Genomic DNA, 19532 nt, shown 5'->3' with positions numbered 1-19532 from the left:
TTCAGAAAAGCCTGCGACAAAATAAATAATGCTGTCTTCAGAGTTGTATATGAATAGTGTGCAGTAAATTAGGCCTACGTCCACACATTGAACAATAAGGAGAAAACAAAATATTGAATTAGCTTCTCATTAACTGAAGATTGTCCATCGTGTGAACTGAATGAGGCATGGATCCTGTGGAAAAACCAAAAGAAAAGGAGTACTTGTGGCACCTTAGAGACTAACGAATTTATTAGAGCATAAGCTTTCGTGAGCTACAGCTCACTTCATCAGATGCATTTATGGGCCTGAGCTGTAGCTCACGAAAGCTTATGCTCTAATAAATTCGTTAGTCTCTAAGGTGCCACAAGTACTCCTTTTCTTTTTGCGAATACAGACTAACACGGCTGCTACTCTGAAACCTGTGGAAAAACAGTATGCGATTATGTAATTAAAAACTATCTTCATGCATACTCACAAAGGGGCTGAACTAGGTTGAACAGGCAGCCTTCATTCTGGCATTTCCTAACTTTTGAGTGCTTGACTGCATAATAATGTTATTTTAATGTAGAGTTGTGTGTGTGTGTGTGTGCGCGCGTGTAATATGTATAGATAATAAACCATAAGCATATGAATTTGACTATCAACTAAAAAAGAAAAAATTAGACTTACCAGAAAATGCATGGCCAATGCCAACTGTTTGGCAACTTCCAATTTCCACACGATATTGATAGAATTTTTCTTCTTTTTCAAATACGTGTCCAAGGATCCGAATCTGACATACTCCTGCACCAGGATATCTGATTTAAAGTGTTTAAAAAGTAAACAGACTGTTTAATTTTTCATTCTTGTTTTATAAACGTACTGCTACTACAGGTGAATTGCATCATACACACATTTAACTTCTGCGAATTCAACTATACGTGCTCAGCAAAAAAAACAACAAGATACCTGTAAATAGTGCAGGCGATTCCGCCCACCATTCCACTCAATGAGCGTATGCCCCGGAGTGAGCGCGAGATGGGAGACATGAATCTGCTGTTCCCTCAGTTGGTCTCAGTTCCTGCTTGCCTCTCATAGTGTGAGCATCTTGCCTCACTGAGTGTGATTCTAGTGTTTAAAGATGCATATTTTTCTTACATGGCCCATAAACACAAGCCAAATACTTCATCTGGTGCTCAACTGAAGAAACAGCGATCTGTTCCAACACTGGAGGAAAAACTGGCTGTGTTGGACTTACTGAGAGACAGTATGTCGGTCTCCAATGTGGTGCGTAAATATGGCCGCAACTAATCTAGCATCCGTGCCATCAAGATTTGAGAGAGAGAAATTCGTCAAGCTGTGGCATCAATGCTCCAATAACTGCTAAGGTGATGAGCCAGCTGAGTGATAAGACTTCAGTGAAGACTGAAAAGGCATTAAACTTGTGGCTAGAAGACATGAACCATAAACATGTGCCTATCGATTGCAACATGTTGCGAGAAAAGGCTCTTAGCCTCTATGCACTGTTCAAACCTCCTGCCGAAGAGGGCAATCTTCTGATGAGAAGGAATTCAGAGGCAGCCAAGGTTGGCTTAATAGTTTTAGGAACCGCTTCAACTTCAAAAACATGCAGACTACTGGTGAAGCTGCATCTGCCAATGAAGAGGCAGCAAAAGCCTACCCCGAACAATTAAAGAAAATCATAGAAGAAAAGGGCTATCTTCCGGAACAAGTTTTTAATGCTGACGAGACTGGGCTCTCCTGGAAAAAAATGCCCAACCGCACTTACATTTCAAAATCAGAAAGACAAGCCCCTGGCTTCAAAGCCGCTGAAGACCATGTGACTGTGTTGTTTTGTGGCAATGCGGATGGGCATTTAATAAAGCCTGGCTTACTCTACAGGGCTGCAAATCTCCGTGCCCTAAAAGGCAAGAACAAAAATCTCCTGCTTCTGTTCTGGCAATAAAATAAAAAGGCTTAGGTGACGGCAGCATTATTTCTGGATCGGTTCCACAAATGTTTCATTCTGGAGGTCAAGCGGTATCTTGAAGAAAAAGGACTTGACTTTAAAGTGTTGCTGATTGTAGACAATGCTCCTGGCCACCCTGTGGCACTCCAGTTTGCGCATAATGATGTTCAAGTCATCTTTCTCCCCCCCAATACTACCTCCATCCTCTAACCTCTCGACCAACGCGTGATTCACTGTTTCAAGGCCACGTACACGAGGCTTACGTTCTCATGGATACGTAACGGTATGGATGTTGATCCCAATCTTAATGTGTTGGAGCGTTGGAAGTCCTTCAACATTGCCGATTGCATCACTTATATTAAACAGGCAGTGGATGCAATCAAGCCTGAAACAGTCAATGCATGTTGGCAAAACCTATGGAAAGAATGTGTGAATGATTTTAAGGGTTTCCGAACCATTGACAAAGAAGTGAAACACATTGTTCAGGTGGCTAGGCAAGCAGGTGGTGATGGCTTCATCGACATCCTTGAGGAAGAAATTGAAGAATTAATTGTGAGCCACCGAGAATCATTGACTAACAAAGAGTTAGAAGAAAGAAAAGGAGTACTCGTGGCACCTTAGAGACTAACAAATTTATTAGAGCATAAGCTTTCGTGAGCTACAGCTCACTTCATCAGATGCATTTGGTGGAAAAAACAGAGGGGAGTTAGAGGAACTGATAAAATCGTCTACAGAAGACGAAGATGATGACGAAGATCAGGAAGAGCAAGCAAGTTGGAATCTTCATAAATTTGCTGAAGTGTTCCAAGCAGCGAAACACCTGAATGATTTAATTTCTGAATACGATCCCTCTATGGAACGAAGCCTCAAAATCACAAGCAGTATTATGGACGATTTGAGACCGTATCAAGAAATGTTTGAGCAGCTCAAGAAACAACAGCGACAGTTGCCGATCACTATGTTTTTCAAGGAAAAACGACCAGCAGCAGATGAGCCTATGCAATCAACTTCTCGAGCTGAACCAGAGCCAACCACGTCGTCTACGACTCGCTCTCCGTCACCTGGATCAACATCAAGCCCTGACGACCCTCTGTATTTACCCCCCTGTAATTAAAAAAACAGTACTATAAAATTATATTTTGCATATATACTCTTATATACTGTACATTACTGTATACATTATACATATTACTGTACAGGGTTGTATCCACAAAACCATGTACAATATACTGTACTTTATGGGCAATTTAAGGGATTTTCAAGGGTAATTTTGACTATATGCTATTTTCGCCTTATGCGCGGACTTTAGAACCTAACCCCCACGTAAGATGCAACTCCACTGTACTAAGAAACAGATCCACCCCCGACGCCTTGTGACAATAGAAGTAATGTGGTTTCAAGTTAGCATCATAATGTATAAGTCAATGTCATATTGCATTAATAAAACAATCATTTCAACTCAGTAACTTTGCAGTTGTTTACAAACTTTCTTCTTCTTTTTTAAAAATCTAAAGTTTCATCCTGATGAATTGAAGTGTTGTTGGTTCTGCTATTGAAACACATTCTTTGTTGGAACAACAGAAGTTTCGCTCTGAAAACAAACTGTGCTAACAGCTTATCTTGTGTAGCACAGCCATAAGAAGAGGCCCTTTCCCCACAGCCTGCCTGTATTAATCTGGCAACACTTGCCTAAATAGTCTTCTAGTCAAGGACCGAGGAAGCCAGCTGCATGGTTGCCACAGTTTCAGTGGTTTATTTTTTTTTAGAAACAAATAATTTTAAGTGAAGTGAAATAACCCTGAGCTTCTGCTTTCAATTGTATTAACGTTCCTCGTTTGGACTCCAAACACAATGAAAACTATTGTAATCACAGTGTGCTTCCTGCTTTATAATGCAAAAACTGGCTTGCAACTTAGTCTTCTAAAGAACATACAGTGTTTTCAGAACTATACAAAATAAATTTTACTCAGATCTGTAGCAGACTTATCTGAATTAAATGTATTTGTTGCTAACACAGGGGACTGGCCTCCTCTCAGTAGACTAAGGAAGTCACATATGTAAATCTCCCATGTCTTTAGAGGTAAATAGACTACAGAGTCTAATTATGAGTTTAAAGATGAATTACTATACTTATAAACAAGCTATCTGAAGATAAAATTCCCTACTGATACAGTACATTATACAACCATTGAAGTGTGTATGCTATGGGGACATCAAGGAAAATATTTACTGAATATTAAGATATAGCTACAAGAATGCTATAGCCAGGGTGCTTGGAAGTATAACAATACATATGTAAAATTATGTTACAAAATGTGAAAGCTAATCCCAGAAATCCCAGAAGGTTTCTACTTCTATTTTCCAAGGACAAGCACACTTAAAGAAGACAGATCATGTAAAACATTTATGTTTTAAGTGAGGCATAATAGTAAAAAGGGATGTAGGGTGTGTTATCAGAGCAATACAAATAGGTAAAGTCGGCTCTACCAATCCTCACCCTCTCTTGCAAGAAAACCTGCTTCTGTTCTTAAGAACTTTAGAGATAAACCATGTGTATATGGAGATGTTTTAAACTTTGTCATTTCAACATTTAAAAAAATAAACAAAACATCTTTGTGAAATGTTTTCTTACAGATATGTTAGATAAATACAAAGCTCTTACTACAGCATCTAATGTTATTGCTATGTAAATGGTAAAAAGATTTATGTACTCGCATGGAATCTAATAACCTTGCTAAAGTAGTGTAAAAAGCCATTTAAGTACAGAATATTTATATTATTGAGGAATTAATTACTGGCAGTGGCAAACGCTCAACCGACTTCAGAATAATCTTTCCAGAGTCAACAATTTTTAATTATACAAGTTCAAGACTTTGCAAGAGTTACTTAAATTTAAGAAGACTGTTCTGACAACTAAAAACTTTTCTATTAAAAAAAGAGTATATGGACTCTTTGAAAAATAGAATTTAATTTCCAGTCAAACGCTAACAAAACTGAAAGATGATCTCAGAAAATGGACTGAATAAAAAGAGTTAAAACTAATTTTAAAAGTTATCTGGAATAGATCTTCCCTGTCCCAAAAAAAAGGCAGAAAGAAATGCTGCACTTCAGAAGCTGAAGGTGTCACCTAAGCCAACCTCCAAGGTTGGAAGCCAACCAAAGAGTAACAGCAACCAACTTTGAATCTAAACAAGCCTGAAAGAGGAGTGTTTTCCTATAATGTCATGAAAATTGAAAGGAGAAGGGTATAAAAACTCTGAAGTGAGCACCCTTTCTCTCACACATACCCTCAGCTATCCTGCTCAAAATAGCACTCCACAAGCAAGCTGCCATAGACAGAGAAGACTCAAGAATAAACCAACCCAAGGATATCTCCCCGAGCCTTCAACATCAACTGGTGAGAGAAAGTTAACTAAGACTAAGGGATTAGCTTTAAACTCTTGTAATAATTTTATTGGGATATGAAAATGCTGGTGTAACTTATATTACTGTTTCTCCTGTGCAGTGTAGTTATAGCCATGTCGGTCCCAGGATATTAGAAACACAAAGTGGGTGATGTGATATCTTTTATTATTGATCCAATACAAGATATTACCTCACCTACCCTGTCTAACTGTTTCTCCTGTTAATCACCAGATGCTTAGACCATGTATTCCTGGACAAGAGACTAATTTTGGGAAACAGTATACTTTGGTCTTAACTTATCAAGAAAAAAGCACCCCCAAAGGAGATTGACTCTAAAAAATTTAATCTCTGTTAAAAGCTCTGTATGACTATCTGTGGAGAAGAGTTTGTAATAGAAGCCACTAGTCTATCACTTGTATTCTGTCATTTGTATTGTTTTGTTTAATGTTTTTTTTCCTTTCTTTAATAATAAAACAAACATAGTAAGTGATCGTGATTATTTTTCTTGGTCTTGATCATGGTAGTCAGTAAGGTACATTTCCCTCTCCCCACCTCGTGTGACTAAGAACCGGGAGTCACATCCCTTAGTTGGCAGTAAGAGAAACAATTAGTAAAAGCTGGCCTACCATTTCTTGTTTCTCTGGACTAAATATTTTTAGTAATTATTTAAACTAAAATTATTTGACATCCAACAATTTAAAATGATCCCTTTCCACAAAATGATGTTAAAATAACTTTGAGAATCAAACACAAACAGAAGGGCTATTGTTCTCAATCTGCGGAGTCCTGCCCTCCTACATTGCTAAATGGGATAGTGGGTCCCAGCGTAGGAAAGGTTGAGAACTATTGATTTATACTATTTATTTCATGTTGTTTCTCTCATCATGAAAGCTCTAGCCAAGCTGCAAAACAAGGATAAAGCTTTTTTGAGCAGTCAAGGAAAATATATGGGCATTTACATTTTATGATGCAGATAAGTAGGATTTAGGATCTTAAACAACTTTGCTTACAAAATCATTGCAGATCCCTTTTAACTGAATTCAGGAGACATCTTGCAGAAGGTTGAGCTGTTCATTACTCCCATGATCAAACAAAAAAAGGATTCTGACACTACTGTTACTATAAAATGTTTTATTTTGTTAAAAAATGGGAATCATACAAAGAAAACAACACGATGCTAAAATAACTTAGAAAAGCCATATGAAAAACTAAAACAAAAACCCAAAGTTTATTTAGCAAAACCTGTCCTCTATGCCTATGGTCTGAGTAAAAGGAGTGGAAGGTAAAAAATGACCCCAAGTTATGGGATCTACTAACCACTAATCTACCTTAAGACTATATACACGTACAAAAACAGGAGAATTAGCTGATATAAAAGCCTGGCATATGAGGGAATACATAAATAAAATCTAGAATAACAATCTGAAGTTGCTTTAAAAAAGTTACTAAGGACATGCTACATACCCATATATAGTTCCGAAGATGATTTTTTACTGGAGGGAAGGAAGGAGAGGGGCAGAGTTTCTGTTGAAATAATGGGCCACATTTTCAGAACTGGTTGCCTAAACTACTCCTTTCAAAATTGTATTTGTCCCCACAAAACCAGCATTTGATCATGTGCAAAGGGTAGCCTTCAAGACTTTTTGCAGGGCAAATGGTGATTTGCTTGAACAATCAGGCACCTATGCTCACCACTGATCACTATGGATATGCAAATGCAGGTGGACAAATTGTGGAAACCATTTTGTCAGCTGGTTTTGAAAAGCTGGGTCTCAAAAGCCTTTGCCAGTCTCTACAGATGTATTAGCAAATCCTTCACAAAGGTTACACTGCATATTTCCATCCCACAACCCTTTCAAATTTCCTATGATTCATAGATACTAAGGTCAGAAGGGACCATTCTGATCATCTAGTCCGACCTCCTGCACAGCGCAGGCCACAGAATCTCACCTACCCACTCCTATGAAAAACCTCACCCATGTCTGAGCTATTGAAGTCCTTAATGATGCTTGCAGAGTGAAAAACAATTAAAAATTCTGCACCAAAAAATAAAAATTCTGTACACAGTATTTTAAAATTCTGCAAATTTTATTTGTTAAATAAATGTGGAGGCTCCAGCATGGCATTAGGAAGCGCAGGCCACTGGCTGCACAGAGACAGGAGATCACTGTGCAGCTCCCCACCAGGACACGGACTCAGCGATGAGGCTGACCCAATCCTGACACAGCAAGGACTGGGCCTGCCCCAAAAACACCCCAGGGCCCTGACCCTCCATGTGGGCGGGCAGGCAGGCTCCGCAAGGCAGGATCCAAGTGAGGAGAGACTTAATGGGGGGGATCCAGATGTGGGTTGAGAGAGTTCTATGAGGGGTAATCTGGGTGCGGGCGGATCAGTGGGGAATCCGTGTGTAGGGTGGATCTGGATGCACAGGGGCTTGTTGGGAGGTTCTGGATGCAACAGTAATGGGACTCTGCAGGGGGTACAGATGAAGCTGGTTGGGTCTCAGCATGGGGGGGTCTGGGTGTGGGGGGTATAGAGCTCAGCAGGGGGGTCGGTGTGGGGCCTCAGTGGGGGGGGTCCAGATGCTGGGGGAGTGGGGCTTATTTGGGGGTGGGGTTCTGAGTGCATGGAGGGGTGAGGTTCGGCAGGAGAGTCTGGGTATGAGGAGGTCTGGATACACAAGGGTTAGGCGATGGGGCAGCAGCTCCTTCTACAGGGATCCCTCCCCCTGGAGCTGAGGAGCGATGGGTGCAAGAAGCAGGGGGAGTTTGCAGAACTTCCTGCAGTCAGGGGAAAAATCTGGCTGTGGGTCTGACCCCATCCCAGATGCCACGCAGGGGAAGAGGAAGCCCCATCCTTCCCAGCCCAGCTGGGATTAGCAACTGAATACAGTGCAGGGTAGAAGCCACCAGCCAGGTCTTCCCCAGTCCCACCTCTTGCCCCACAGTGATTTACCTCTCTGCTGGCGGCCCTGAGCACCCAAAACATACTGCTTGGGAGGGTCACATGACCCTCTTGTGGCTTCCCTGTCAGAAAGTCATTTTTCTGCAGGGAGGGGGGAGAGGGGGCATAAATTCTGTGCATGCACAGAGGCACAGAATTCCCCCAGGAGTAACTGTCGCTCTTTCACATGAACGCCGGCTGAACCACCCTGTACGACTAGGATGTAAAAATTTTGCAGCAGGCTTTTACACAATATCAGGAACAGGAACTGTAATGAGAACTGCTTGAAATTATATAAATATAATTGATTTTACTTACTCTCCTCTCCACAGACACATACTCCATAATTTAATACCAAGTGCTTGTAAGAAAGCTGGCTCATCATGCTTGCTGCCTCAAAGAAAGACTACAAGTGCAAGGCAGAGAGAATGATAATCAGTGGAGAAAAATCAACTGTTAAATTATTTGGAATTAAACATTAAAACCACCCACATTTTCACATTGCTTTAATTCCTAACTTACTGCAAGGATATTGCATAACTGATTCCATCTTATTGGCTTGTGCAGTGACTTTTTTTTAGTAACCGTTTTATTCACAGTGCACACATGGTTTAGTCAGCAATCTAATTTCTTGGTGACAGGAAAAACATCGGTGGACATGAATGCTTTATACATACAGAAAGCAAGCAGCGCTCATAGAGAATCTCTTTTAATCTATGGCAGATATCTGAACTCCACAAAAAGATGGCCATAAACAACAAATGGAAGGTAGTTAACTGCTCAAAAATTTTGAACTAGAATATTTCATTGCATTTGCATGTAGTGTATTGGATTAAAGGTGAAATTTGGAGCCAAATTCTCTCCCTGGATCTGGCCCCTTTCTGCTGCCCAGGAGGTGCAAAGGACCTTAACACTGGTCATATTTAGTCAGCTGAGAATTCTCCCAGTGGGGGACATAAGGAGTGAAGTTCTCTGAAGGTGTGAAGCCATAACAGCTTGCCCCTGCACCAGTTTCCCTGGTCCAAAGTGTAGAGTACCAGGGGCAGAAGTGGGCATAGCTGGAACACTGCTGTATTCTGGCATTTCTCAACATGCAGATGTGGTCCCTTGGGGACCATTGTCAGATGGTGTAGGTTAGTTACAGCAGTCCCTAGGCCACAGCCTGAGGTGCAGCCATGCAAGACAGAGAATAAGAGAGCCTTAAACTGGCTTCCTAACAGCCTACTTGCTTCTCCTGCACAAAATTATGCTCGGTGCAGGAAAGAATCTGGCTCTGGATTAAAACTGAACTGTAATCATCTACCATATAACACCATCTTAAATTGCTCATAGTAACAAAGAACAGTAATTGTTTACAGACAACAATCAATAAATATATTACCCAAGAACCAGACAAACCTCAGAGTAATTTCTGTGCACTTTATCCAGCACTTTTAAGAGGACTTCAGTTTGATGGAGCTCGCCATAGTCTCCCACTTCTTTCCTTACACCTTTGAAAATCTTAGTAAAGGTGCCCTGCCCAAGGCTCTCATTCTAAAAAATAAAAAATGGAAAGGGTAACAGGGAAGGAGCAGTCAGACAACTTTCTCTGCCAATTCTGATCACTTAAAGTTCTCCATAAATGTACGTAGAAAACCTTTAAAGCTACTAGAATCAGTTCAAGAGTCCAATGATCAGGAGTGAGGAATACTGAAAAGAGTTTAACCTAAGTATTCAATTAGATGAACCCCCCCACCCCCTTTGACTCTTTGGGGATCTCTGTGGACAAGTGGTTCCAAGAACCCATAGGGAAGGAAACTGGATGCTGGGAGTATGAAGAATTTGGGCCTCTGCAGGTGGAGAAAACAATGGGTGATGCAATAAAAAGCAAAGACATTTTTATAAAAACAAAAACTTTGTTTATTACTAAAGCAGAGGTGGGCAAACTACGGCCTGTGGGACTGTCCTGCCCGGCCCCTGAGCTCCTGGCCCAGGAGGCTAGCCCCTGGCCCTTCCCCTGCTGTTCCCCCTCCCCCGCAGCCTGAGCTCACTGCACTGCCGGTTCAATGCTCTGCGAGCTCCTGGGGTAGCGCAGCTGCAGAGCCCGGCCTGACCCAGTGCTCTGTGCTGTGTGCCATGGCTGCCTGTCCTGGTGCAGCTGCGTCGCCAGCCACCGGTGCTCCAGGCAGCACGGTAATGGGGCGGGGGGTTGAATAGAGGGCAGGGGAGTTTGCAGGATGGTCAGAGGCCAGGGGTGTGGATAGGGGTTGGGGCTGTCAGAGGGCAGGGAACAGGGGGGTTGAATGGGAGCAGGGGTCCCGGGAGGGGCAGTTACAAAGGAGAGGGAGGGGTGGATGGGGCGGTGGGGGGGGGGCAGTTAGGGGCAGGGTGTCCGGGGGCAGTCAGGGGAGAGAGCGGGGTGGGGGGTGGGGGGGTTAATGGGACAGGGGTTGCCAGGGGGCCATCAGAGGGCAAGAAACCTGGTGGGTCGGATAGAAGTTGGGGCTGTCAGAGGGCAGGGAACGGGGGGGTTGAATGGGAGTGGAGGAAGGGGGGGGTTGGATGGGGCGGCGGGGGGCAGTTAGGGGCAGGGTGTCCGGGGGCAGTCAGGGAGAAGGGGTGGTTGTATGGGGCAGGGGTCCCGGGGGCAGTCAGGAAGGAGAGGTTTCAAGGGGCAGGGGGTCGGGGGCAGTCAGGGGACAGAGAACGGGGAAGGGGGCAGTAGATGGGGCAGGGGTCGCCAGGGGGCCATCAGGGGGCAAGAAGCAGGGTGGGTAGGATAGGGGCTGGGGGCTGGGCCATGCCTGGCTGTTTCAGGAGGCACAGCCTCCCCTAACCGGCCCTCCATATAATTTCAGAAACCAGATGCGGCCCTCAGGCCAAAAAGTTTGCCCACACCTGTACTAAAAAGGGACACCCAAATTACTGCCCCTGTACTAAAGAGACACCCAAATTTTTGCCCCTGTACTAAAGGGACACCCAAATTTAAGACATTTTTTTGAAAACTGTAACTAAAGAACTACTGTAGCAAAATGTCTTGCTGCAATTAAGGCTATTTTAAATGGCATACAAACAGGAACTAGATTTTCAGAACTCTGTGTGCAACTGTTCATGAAAATGGCCAGAGAGATGCAACTAGTGAACTTACAAATATCAAGTCCTCATTCCGGATTTTGTGAAAGACCATTTGGTTGACATTATTGTGTCTCTGCAATGCAGGAGATGTAGGTACATCAGAAATACCATTGCTCCTGAAGACTAGAAGATTTGACTTATCTGGGTGGGAAGGGGAAGAAGGTGGGAATGGAAGGAAAAAAAACAAACAAAAACCAGAAAACATCTCTGTTAAATACTTTTATCACAATGTTGTTTCAACAGAATTATTAATTTAAGGTGTAAATCTCCTGTGATAATCTGGATACCATAGCAGGGAGAGAACAATTTGTTTAATAAATAACACCATATTACAGTCCTTAATCAAACAAATGTCAAACCTGGATCTTTCTGACTAGAGGTAACATTCTGGTTCTCTCTCTTCTTTCTCTCCTGATTATTAAAGTTTCTGAAGCACTCTTATTTTTGACAAGTATAGCATTACATTGCTGAAAATATTCCACTTTTCATGGTACATCATATGCATTTTAGAATAAGAAATGGCAAATTTAGCAGCTCTTTCGTGATACAAACCTGTAGCTAAACACGTGATCGGATGAGAAATGCTGTTAAATGTGACCTTTCAATCATTAAGAGGCCAGTTTTACGGTCAGTCAGGACAGCTGCAAGCTGGGATGGTCATGCTTTGTGGAAGGGGATCACAGCACCGTGAGTAACTTCTTACAAACCAAGGCAAACCCAAGTTGACACTAGCACTGAAATCTCAATGACTAAGGAGATGAAAATGTCTGTCAGGCAAATATATTGATCTGCTAATTTCTCTTTCAAAAATATCAATTAACCCAAAAATAATTAGACATGTTTGTGTTTACAAGTGTTTTACCTTTTGGTTTTGGAGGGCAGCATTTGGTAAACTGGAAAATGATGTTGTCTGAACGGACCGTTTCTGTCTGATAGCAATTCAACAGATCCTTAAGGTTACCAAAACTTCTCTTCGTTCCACTAAGATTATACTCTCCAGTCTCATTTTTTGTTATTAAGCAGTGCTTATACTCAGCGACACCATCCCGCTGTAGAGATTTTTAATTAGAAAAGGAAAGACCGACACATTTAAAAATGTAAACAATTTATGTACACTCAATTTATTAAAGAGAAAATTTCTCAAACAACATGTGACTGTCATTTCATATTTTAATCCCAGTATCTAGTAAAATGAGAAGATACTGATAAGGCTAGTAAGGGACTATTTCTATCACTGGAAGTGTTGATTAGTATTTTGACATTAGCTATCGGGACAGCAACCAAGAGATTTAAAAACAGAGTGAATGGACCCAGTTATAAGAGAGTCCTTCATTGCTACTAACATAAGCTACCTCATGCAACAAAAGTGATGAGGAAGAAATGTAATGTTGCAAGAAGTCTCACATCTTGAGTGGTCAAACAGAAAACTTATTAGCAATGACGAAATGTATTTTGTAGTGCTGTGCACTGATGCAGGAATGGTTCTTATGACAGGCATCTTACAAAAACCTAGGCTAGATTCCTATTTTTGTTGTCTACAGAATAATTCTAACTCCAAGCTGAAGCTTGCCACACAATCTCAACACACAGCACGTTTCTTTCAGACAAACTTTCAAAAGGTCCAGTTGTCCATTTCTAATTTATAGAAACTACTATACCGCTGTCACATGCCCTTTCTTTACAACCGTGGAAAACATATCAATGACCATCAAATCTCAGCAGCTCTAACTGTTTGCTTAGAAAAACCAAAGCAAGAAATGATACAAACTTGCTCTAAATGGCGGAGGATCTTACCATATCAGCTAAAAGAAACTCTTTCACATGCAGCTTTCCTTTCCAAAAGCAAAATCTAAATATGCTCAGTGAATAAGCAGTACAATTCTACAAAACATTTTTTTCTCCACTGATTATATTGCTCTGATTTGGCAAAGATTCCTACGTTTCTAACACAGTAGTTGATACTTTTCCATCTACGCACTAACACTGTTGTGGTGTCATCTGCTGAAACGGGCACAGTTTTGAAGGTATGTGTTACAGTAGCTAACTAACTGCTGCAAGCCAGTATGAAAGCTCACACACTATTTTTTGGTATACCTCACCAAAGGAGAAGCTACCGCTTTTTTATATTTTTGAAATTTTGGTAGAAGAATACCGATGTACTGATAATTTTGTGATTTAAAAAGATATTTTCATATAAATCAAAACAAACCAGATAATTATACAGCAATAAATAGCATGTAAATACAAAAGCATTGTGAATAGCAATGACATTAATGAATAGGAGAATACATAGCTCATGTAACAGAAGATACAAACTCAATGATTTACTGTATGTAAATGAAAAAAGAAAAAGAAAAAGAAAAAGAAAAAAGCAGTGCTTTCTGCTTCAATGCAATACAGGCTACTCAGTGCAGTACACTGACCTCTATGGCAAAGGTGAGGAAATATTTCTTAAAGTCTTTTGGACTGCAACGAAGAACATAGTAGCCAGTCTGATTGCCTGCTTTCCTCAGTTTATTGGTAGCAAAGTCCATGCTATAATAAAAAGAAAAAATGTTAACTGCTGTACAATTTCAGAAAGCAAAAACAGCAGAGATTTTGAGCAATGACACCATTATTAGAAAGCATTAATTATGTCCACAGTGTGTTGGGTATCTAATAGAAGGACTGTATCTATCTATGTGCTATGGCACTTGCTTTTTAAAACATCAGGGTTTTGTTCTGTTAGCAACTGCGTTATATCAGGTAAGGAAACATGCCTATCAAGGGCAAAGAGCTCGTAGGAGAAAGAAAAACTGTTTAAAAAAAAAAAATACTGAATCATCCACCACTGGAAGCTGATTTTTCCTAGGAAATAAAGTAACCATATAGCATCTTTGCTATGGATCATCTAACTGTCCATGTCTTGTTCGAGGGATTATGACTAAGGCTAAGATTTTGTCATAGAGGTCACAGATTCTGTGACTTCCAGAGACCTCCGTGACTTGTGCCTGTGGCACCTGGGAGCTGCAGGATGCCCTCGCCGCCTGTGGCGGCTGGGAATCGTGGGGGCCCCGAGCTCCCAGCCACAGCAGGTGGCGGAGGTGCCCCACAGCTCCTGGCTGCTGTAGGCAGCGAGACCCCCAGGAGTTCCCGGCTGCTGCAGGACATGGGGGTGCCCTGGAGCTCGGAGCCACGTGTGGTAGGGGGACTCCACAGCTCCAAGAGGGGGCCTTCCAGGGTGGTGCGGCTCCCCATTTTGTCACACACATTTGTAGTAGCCATCATGGATAGGTCAGGGGCTTCAGTGAATTTTTCTTTATTCCGTGACCTGTCAGTGACAAAATATTAGCCTTAGTTATGAATGGCATTGCTTGAGAAGGTCTAAGCTTAGCACATAATTCAATGCAGTCCTAAAGTTAACTTTAACATCTGACTCTATTGTTCAAATTTGCAAGTTTCCCTCCCCATGCCCAAAAAGTAAACTGAAGGAGCTTAATTTATTAGGACAGGTTTCACCCATGTCTTTTGGAAGATGTAGATCACTCCCTCTCTTCCCCTCATGTTAATGACAAATTTCCAGAAATATGCCTGATTTACTAGGTGGCCGGCTAATTTTTTTATGATTTAAATATGTATACCAAGTACATTGGTTCTCTTGTTTAAACTATGGGGAAAAAAATTAAATGCAGTACATTCTGCTTACTTACATTCTGGTTGCCCATATCCTGAGCTCAAACAATATCAGTACTGTATGAAATGTTACAATCAATAAAGGTAGCAAACTGTTTCTCTAAAGAACTGGAGAAACTGAACTAAGAGACGACAGCTGTACAAAAAGCAATTTGTTAAATTTACTAGCTAACAATTTTCTGTGTTCCCCTCACAATGACTGAAGACACGGGTATCTTCTTTGCCTTTTCCCCCTTGAAACTTAGGTTCTAGGTCTGCTAGTTCTTTCAGAGAAAACATTATGAGAGCCTCCAGTTATGACATCATACACTGTTGCCATGGTAATGACTACAAGGTCCTAAATTCAGCATTATGTCTGTTGCATGACTGGGTTGGAGGAAAAAATGAACTCTGAGTGGAAGAAATATACTTTAAGTTCATCTGTATTCATTCTCATGATTTACAAAGAAAATTTCAAACATGGAACATATCACAAAAGGTATCATTCTACTCTCACTCTGCAGGTTTTCCCAATAATCTCAACAGGAGTTTCATATGCAGATAGAGGGGTAGTATATAGTGAAAGAGTGTTACAAAACTTGACGTCCCTCATTAGAAAAGGAGTGCACCTTCCCTTACAAAGTCTACTCCTGTGGGGAATTCTGTGCCAAAAAATTAAAAATTCTGCAAAATTCTGAAAATTTTATTTGTCAAAATAATACTACATAATCATCCCTGTTTCAATTATTTTGGTAATTTATTTCAAAAATACCTGTCAGCATGTATGTCTATAACAATACAGACACACACACAAAAATTCCCCCAGGAGTAGAGAGTTAAAAGAAATCCCTATGACAACCCAGTTTCTGTTTCGCTGCCTCCCCTCCCCAGAGCCCAGCCGGGGGGCCAGCCACCCACAACCTCTCCCCCCAAGTCCAGCCACGGGGCCTCCTGCAGCCAATACCCCTCCCCGCTCCCTCCCACGGTGTCTTCTATGTGTTAGCTTGGCACTGCTGGATCCAGCTGCCCCAAGTGGCGGCCAGCAACACTGCAGCCAATTTTGGGGAGGGGAGGGGGAAGGGGAATTTTGAGCAAAAAACATTTATTTCTGAAAAATCTGCATTGCACAGTGGTGCAAAATTCCCCCAGCAGCAAAAGTCAAGGAGAAAACACCCCCCCAAATGTTTTGCCAAATGAAAATTTGAAAAAACCACCCACCAAAAACCTATTTTTTCCTATAAATATACATTCCAGTAAGTATGCTTATGTTTCACCCTTCTTGAAGGTCATCTTTCAAGACTCAATAAAAGTGCCTTGTCATAATATAAGAGCACTGCTTACGAAATTGGTCCATGACAGCTGCTCTGGATATTTTCAAGCACTGTTGGTGGTGCAACTTCTTTACAGAGGTAATGGTGAGCGTCTGCAGTTAATCTATAATATCCATCAATTAACGATACAAAAGAGAGGGCTTCTCTTAATGAATGAAATTCAGCCTCCTGTAAAAGTTGGGAAGAGAAAAAGAGCGAGAGCATGAGGTTAATTTATAATAAACACCACAATCCTCAGATAGGTATGGTAACAGTATATATAAAAAATACCACATGCACGCACGCACACACACACACGCATAGTACAGACAGGCCCTGATAGTGGAACCCTTATTCAGATTGATAAGCACTTACATGAGCAATTGACTTCCATCGGAATAACTGTGTATGTGCTCAAAAATGGGTGAAATTCATTCTGAGTATTTGGGCTCTAAGGAGATGGGGTGCATTCCCCAAACCTGGGCATAACTAAACTAGCAAAAGGATAAAAAAAAATCCACCATCTATTAAAGGGTACCAGGGCACCATTATGTATTCAGCTGCATTCTTTATTTCTGCATTTTGAGCTATCAGATTGTGTTGGGGTTTTGTTTTTGTTTTTTAGTAAGAGGAAAATGAGATAAAAAACAAAAGGTTTCTTCCAATCTTTTCTTTCCATAATTTGCAGGCCCCCTGATCTTGAAAGGCCTACTACTATAACTTTCTGCTTGTTTGTCTACCACAATACTAGTTACTTATGATTCATAGTATTACTTTTTAATACCAACTGTCTGAGGCATGTATTATTCTTAACAGTGTTCTCATCACTAGCAACGCATACATCAACTGAAAGGACAACATTCCTGCAGTAAGTCCTGCATTTGGATGCATCTGTTTTTAAAACATTTTGTATGTGCGAGCTGGATGCCATGGGTCTGATTCACCACATTATGTGCCAATGCATATCTACTGCCACATCAGCCTCAGTGGTTCTCCCTGTGGCATGCGAGTGAGGGGCAAAGGCTGGAGTAAATCAGTCCTTCTCTCAGATGTTGATAATTCTTAACAGTAGTTTATTTACAATTCTCACAAGGTATGCCTCAGTGGTTCTCTTAAGCAAAACCACCACACACTCACACTCGCTCTTCCTTGCTTCCACCAGAGCAGTGATGCTTATTGTGCTAGCTCCTGGTCACCTGCACATCTCCAAAAATAGTAAACTCAATATTTCCCCTATAGAGAAGAAAACAGCTCTCCCCCTTGGAGAAACTTTTTCTCTCTGCTGCCTCCAACCCTTCTGCAGTTTGTGGGTTGTTCCTTGATCCTCCCCTCCTCTCTCGCTCCCCAGAAGAGGTTTTAAAGGTCATTGACAGTCCTTAACCTAAAGTAACCCCTTTTAAGCTCCTAGGAAAGAGGACTTTAACCATTCTAAGGCTGATATACCTGCCTTCAACCTGACTGGCTGACTGTTTTCGACAAGGGTCAGATACTAGTTCTCCGCTTAGAGGATCATACATCCAATGTTAAATACACCATGCATATTGTATTCCAATTTCTGGATTTAGGGCCTATAAGTGAGAAACGAGAAGCTCTACTTACAAAGAGTCCTGCATCAAACACTAGACATTCTAAAGACCGATGCTGGTCTTTTGGGACCCATGCTACCAAAGGCGATTCTAAGAGACTTCTATAGGCCTTTTAATACAAAACTGGCACAGGTTCTTTTTGATGATGATGCTTCTTTATGGAAAAGGACCACCCTCCGAGAGTGGTCAGGTCTGACTTTGTCACATATGCCCCCCAGCTCAACACTATGGGGTTGGGCTGCATGCCTGATTCCTGCCCTATGCTGCACTTTGAAGCAGAAGGGTTGTAGTGACAGAAACTATCTTGTTAGTCTTGCTATTTTTCTTTGTTCTGGTGCATTCATTTCAGGGGGGCATGGCCTGTAACATGCATAAAACCTCCATTCAAGCAGATAATACTGGAGGGTTTCCACGGCCCATTTTACCATGAGGCATTCCTTCTCCACTAGGGTGTACTTCTGTTCTCTGGGGAGAAGACTTCTATTGAGACAAAACTGGGTGGTCTTCCTCTGCAACCATGAGAGAAACTATGGCTCCTACCCCTACTTTGGAGGTATCTGTTTGTAGTACAAACTCCTTCTTGAAGTCTGGGGCTACTAGCACTGGACTGCTGCAGAGGGCTGTTCTCAGATCCACAGAAGCTTCTTTGGCTGCACTGGTCCATTTTACCACGTCTGGATTGCTGGCTTTTATGAAATCTGTTAAAGAGTATGCCCTGGTGGTGAAGCGGGGAACGAATTGTCTGTAATACCCAACTATCCCCAGAAATGCTCTGCCCTCTTTCTTCTTGATCACCCAAGGCCCACTTTGTATTGCCTATAACTTGTTCAAATGGGGTTTCACTACACCTCTCCCCATGATGTACCAGAGATATTTGGCTTCTATTAGCCCTATTGCACATTTGGAGAGGTTAGCAGTGAGACCCACTTTCCTCGGAGTATCCAATACTGCGTCTACTTTTTCTAAGTGCATCCTCCAGTCTTGGCTGTCTATGATCACATCATCCAAGTAAGTAGCTGCATACCTGGCACGTGGACATAATAGCTATCAGTAAGTCACTGGAAGATTACTGGAGCCCCTTGTAATCCAAAATGGAGGACAATGTATTGCCATAAGCCCTGTGGCATAGAAAAGGTGGCCTCTTCTCCTTGACCACCTCTGCCAGAGGGATTTGCCCACACCTTTTGGTCAGGTCAAGGGTAAACAAGAATCTTGCTTTTCCCACCTAGTCAATTAGCTGATCTATCTGAGGTACGGGGTAGGCATTGAACTGGGACATCTCATTTAATTTTCAAAAGTCACTGAAGAACCATTGGTACCATCTGGTTTAGGAACCAGAACAGTTGGACTGGACCATTGACTATGGGACGCTCAGTGATTCCCAACTCCAGCATCCTCTTCATTTCTGAATTGATCTCTTTCCTTTTAGCCTCAAGGATCCAGTATGGTTTAACTTTCTCATTTATTTCTGCATCTGGGATGATGAACTTCCATGGTTTTGCCTGGCTTCTCTGGGAATACATTATGGTTTCACTCCATCACATTGATGACCTCTGTCTTGCTAGGGCTCTAACAGGTTGATGTGGTAGATCT

The 19532-nt window shown here is 41.8% G+C and overlaps 1 protein-coding gene across 3 annotated transcripts in view; it reads right to left on the bottom strand.

Annotated features, from left to right (window-relative positions):
- JAK2 (Janus kinase 2) overlaps nt 1-19532 on the bottom strand; it is a 160557-nt gene that overhangs the window by 33687 nt on the left and 107338 nt on the right. For all 3 annotated transcript variants that reach the window (XM_038401856.2, XM_043515095.1, XM_043515094.1), the window contains exons 8-14: nt 16385-16542; nt 13816-13927; nt 12255-12441; nt 11406-11533; nt 9677-9811; nt 8597-8684; nt 652-779 (exon numbers count right to left, since the gene is read on the bottom strand). In XM_038401856.2, coding sequence (XP_038257784.1) covers nt 652-779; nt 8597-8684; nt 9677-9811; nt 11406-11533; nt 12255-12441; nt 13816-13927; nt 16385-16542 — 936 coding nt within the window. The remainder of the gene's footprint in view (nt 1-651; nt 780-8596; nt 8685-9676; nt 9812-11405; nt 11534-12254; nt 12442-13815; nt 13928-16384; nt 16543-19532) is intronic.

The sequence above is a fragment of the Dermochelys coriacea genome, chromosome 5 (genome assembly GCF_009764565.3).
Source record: "Dermochelys coriacea isolate rDerCor1 chromosome 5, rDerCor1.pri.v4, whole genome shotgun sequence".
Taxonomy (NCBI): Eukaryota; Metazoa; Chordata; order Testudines; family Dermochelyidae; genus Dermochelys; species Dermochelys coriacea.
The sequence above is the reverse complement of the archived record's forward strand: the minus strand, read 5'-3'. Positions and strand labels throughout refer to the sequence as shown.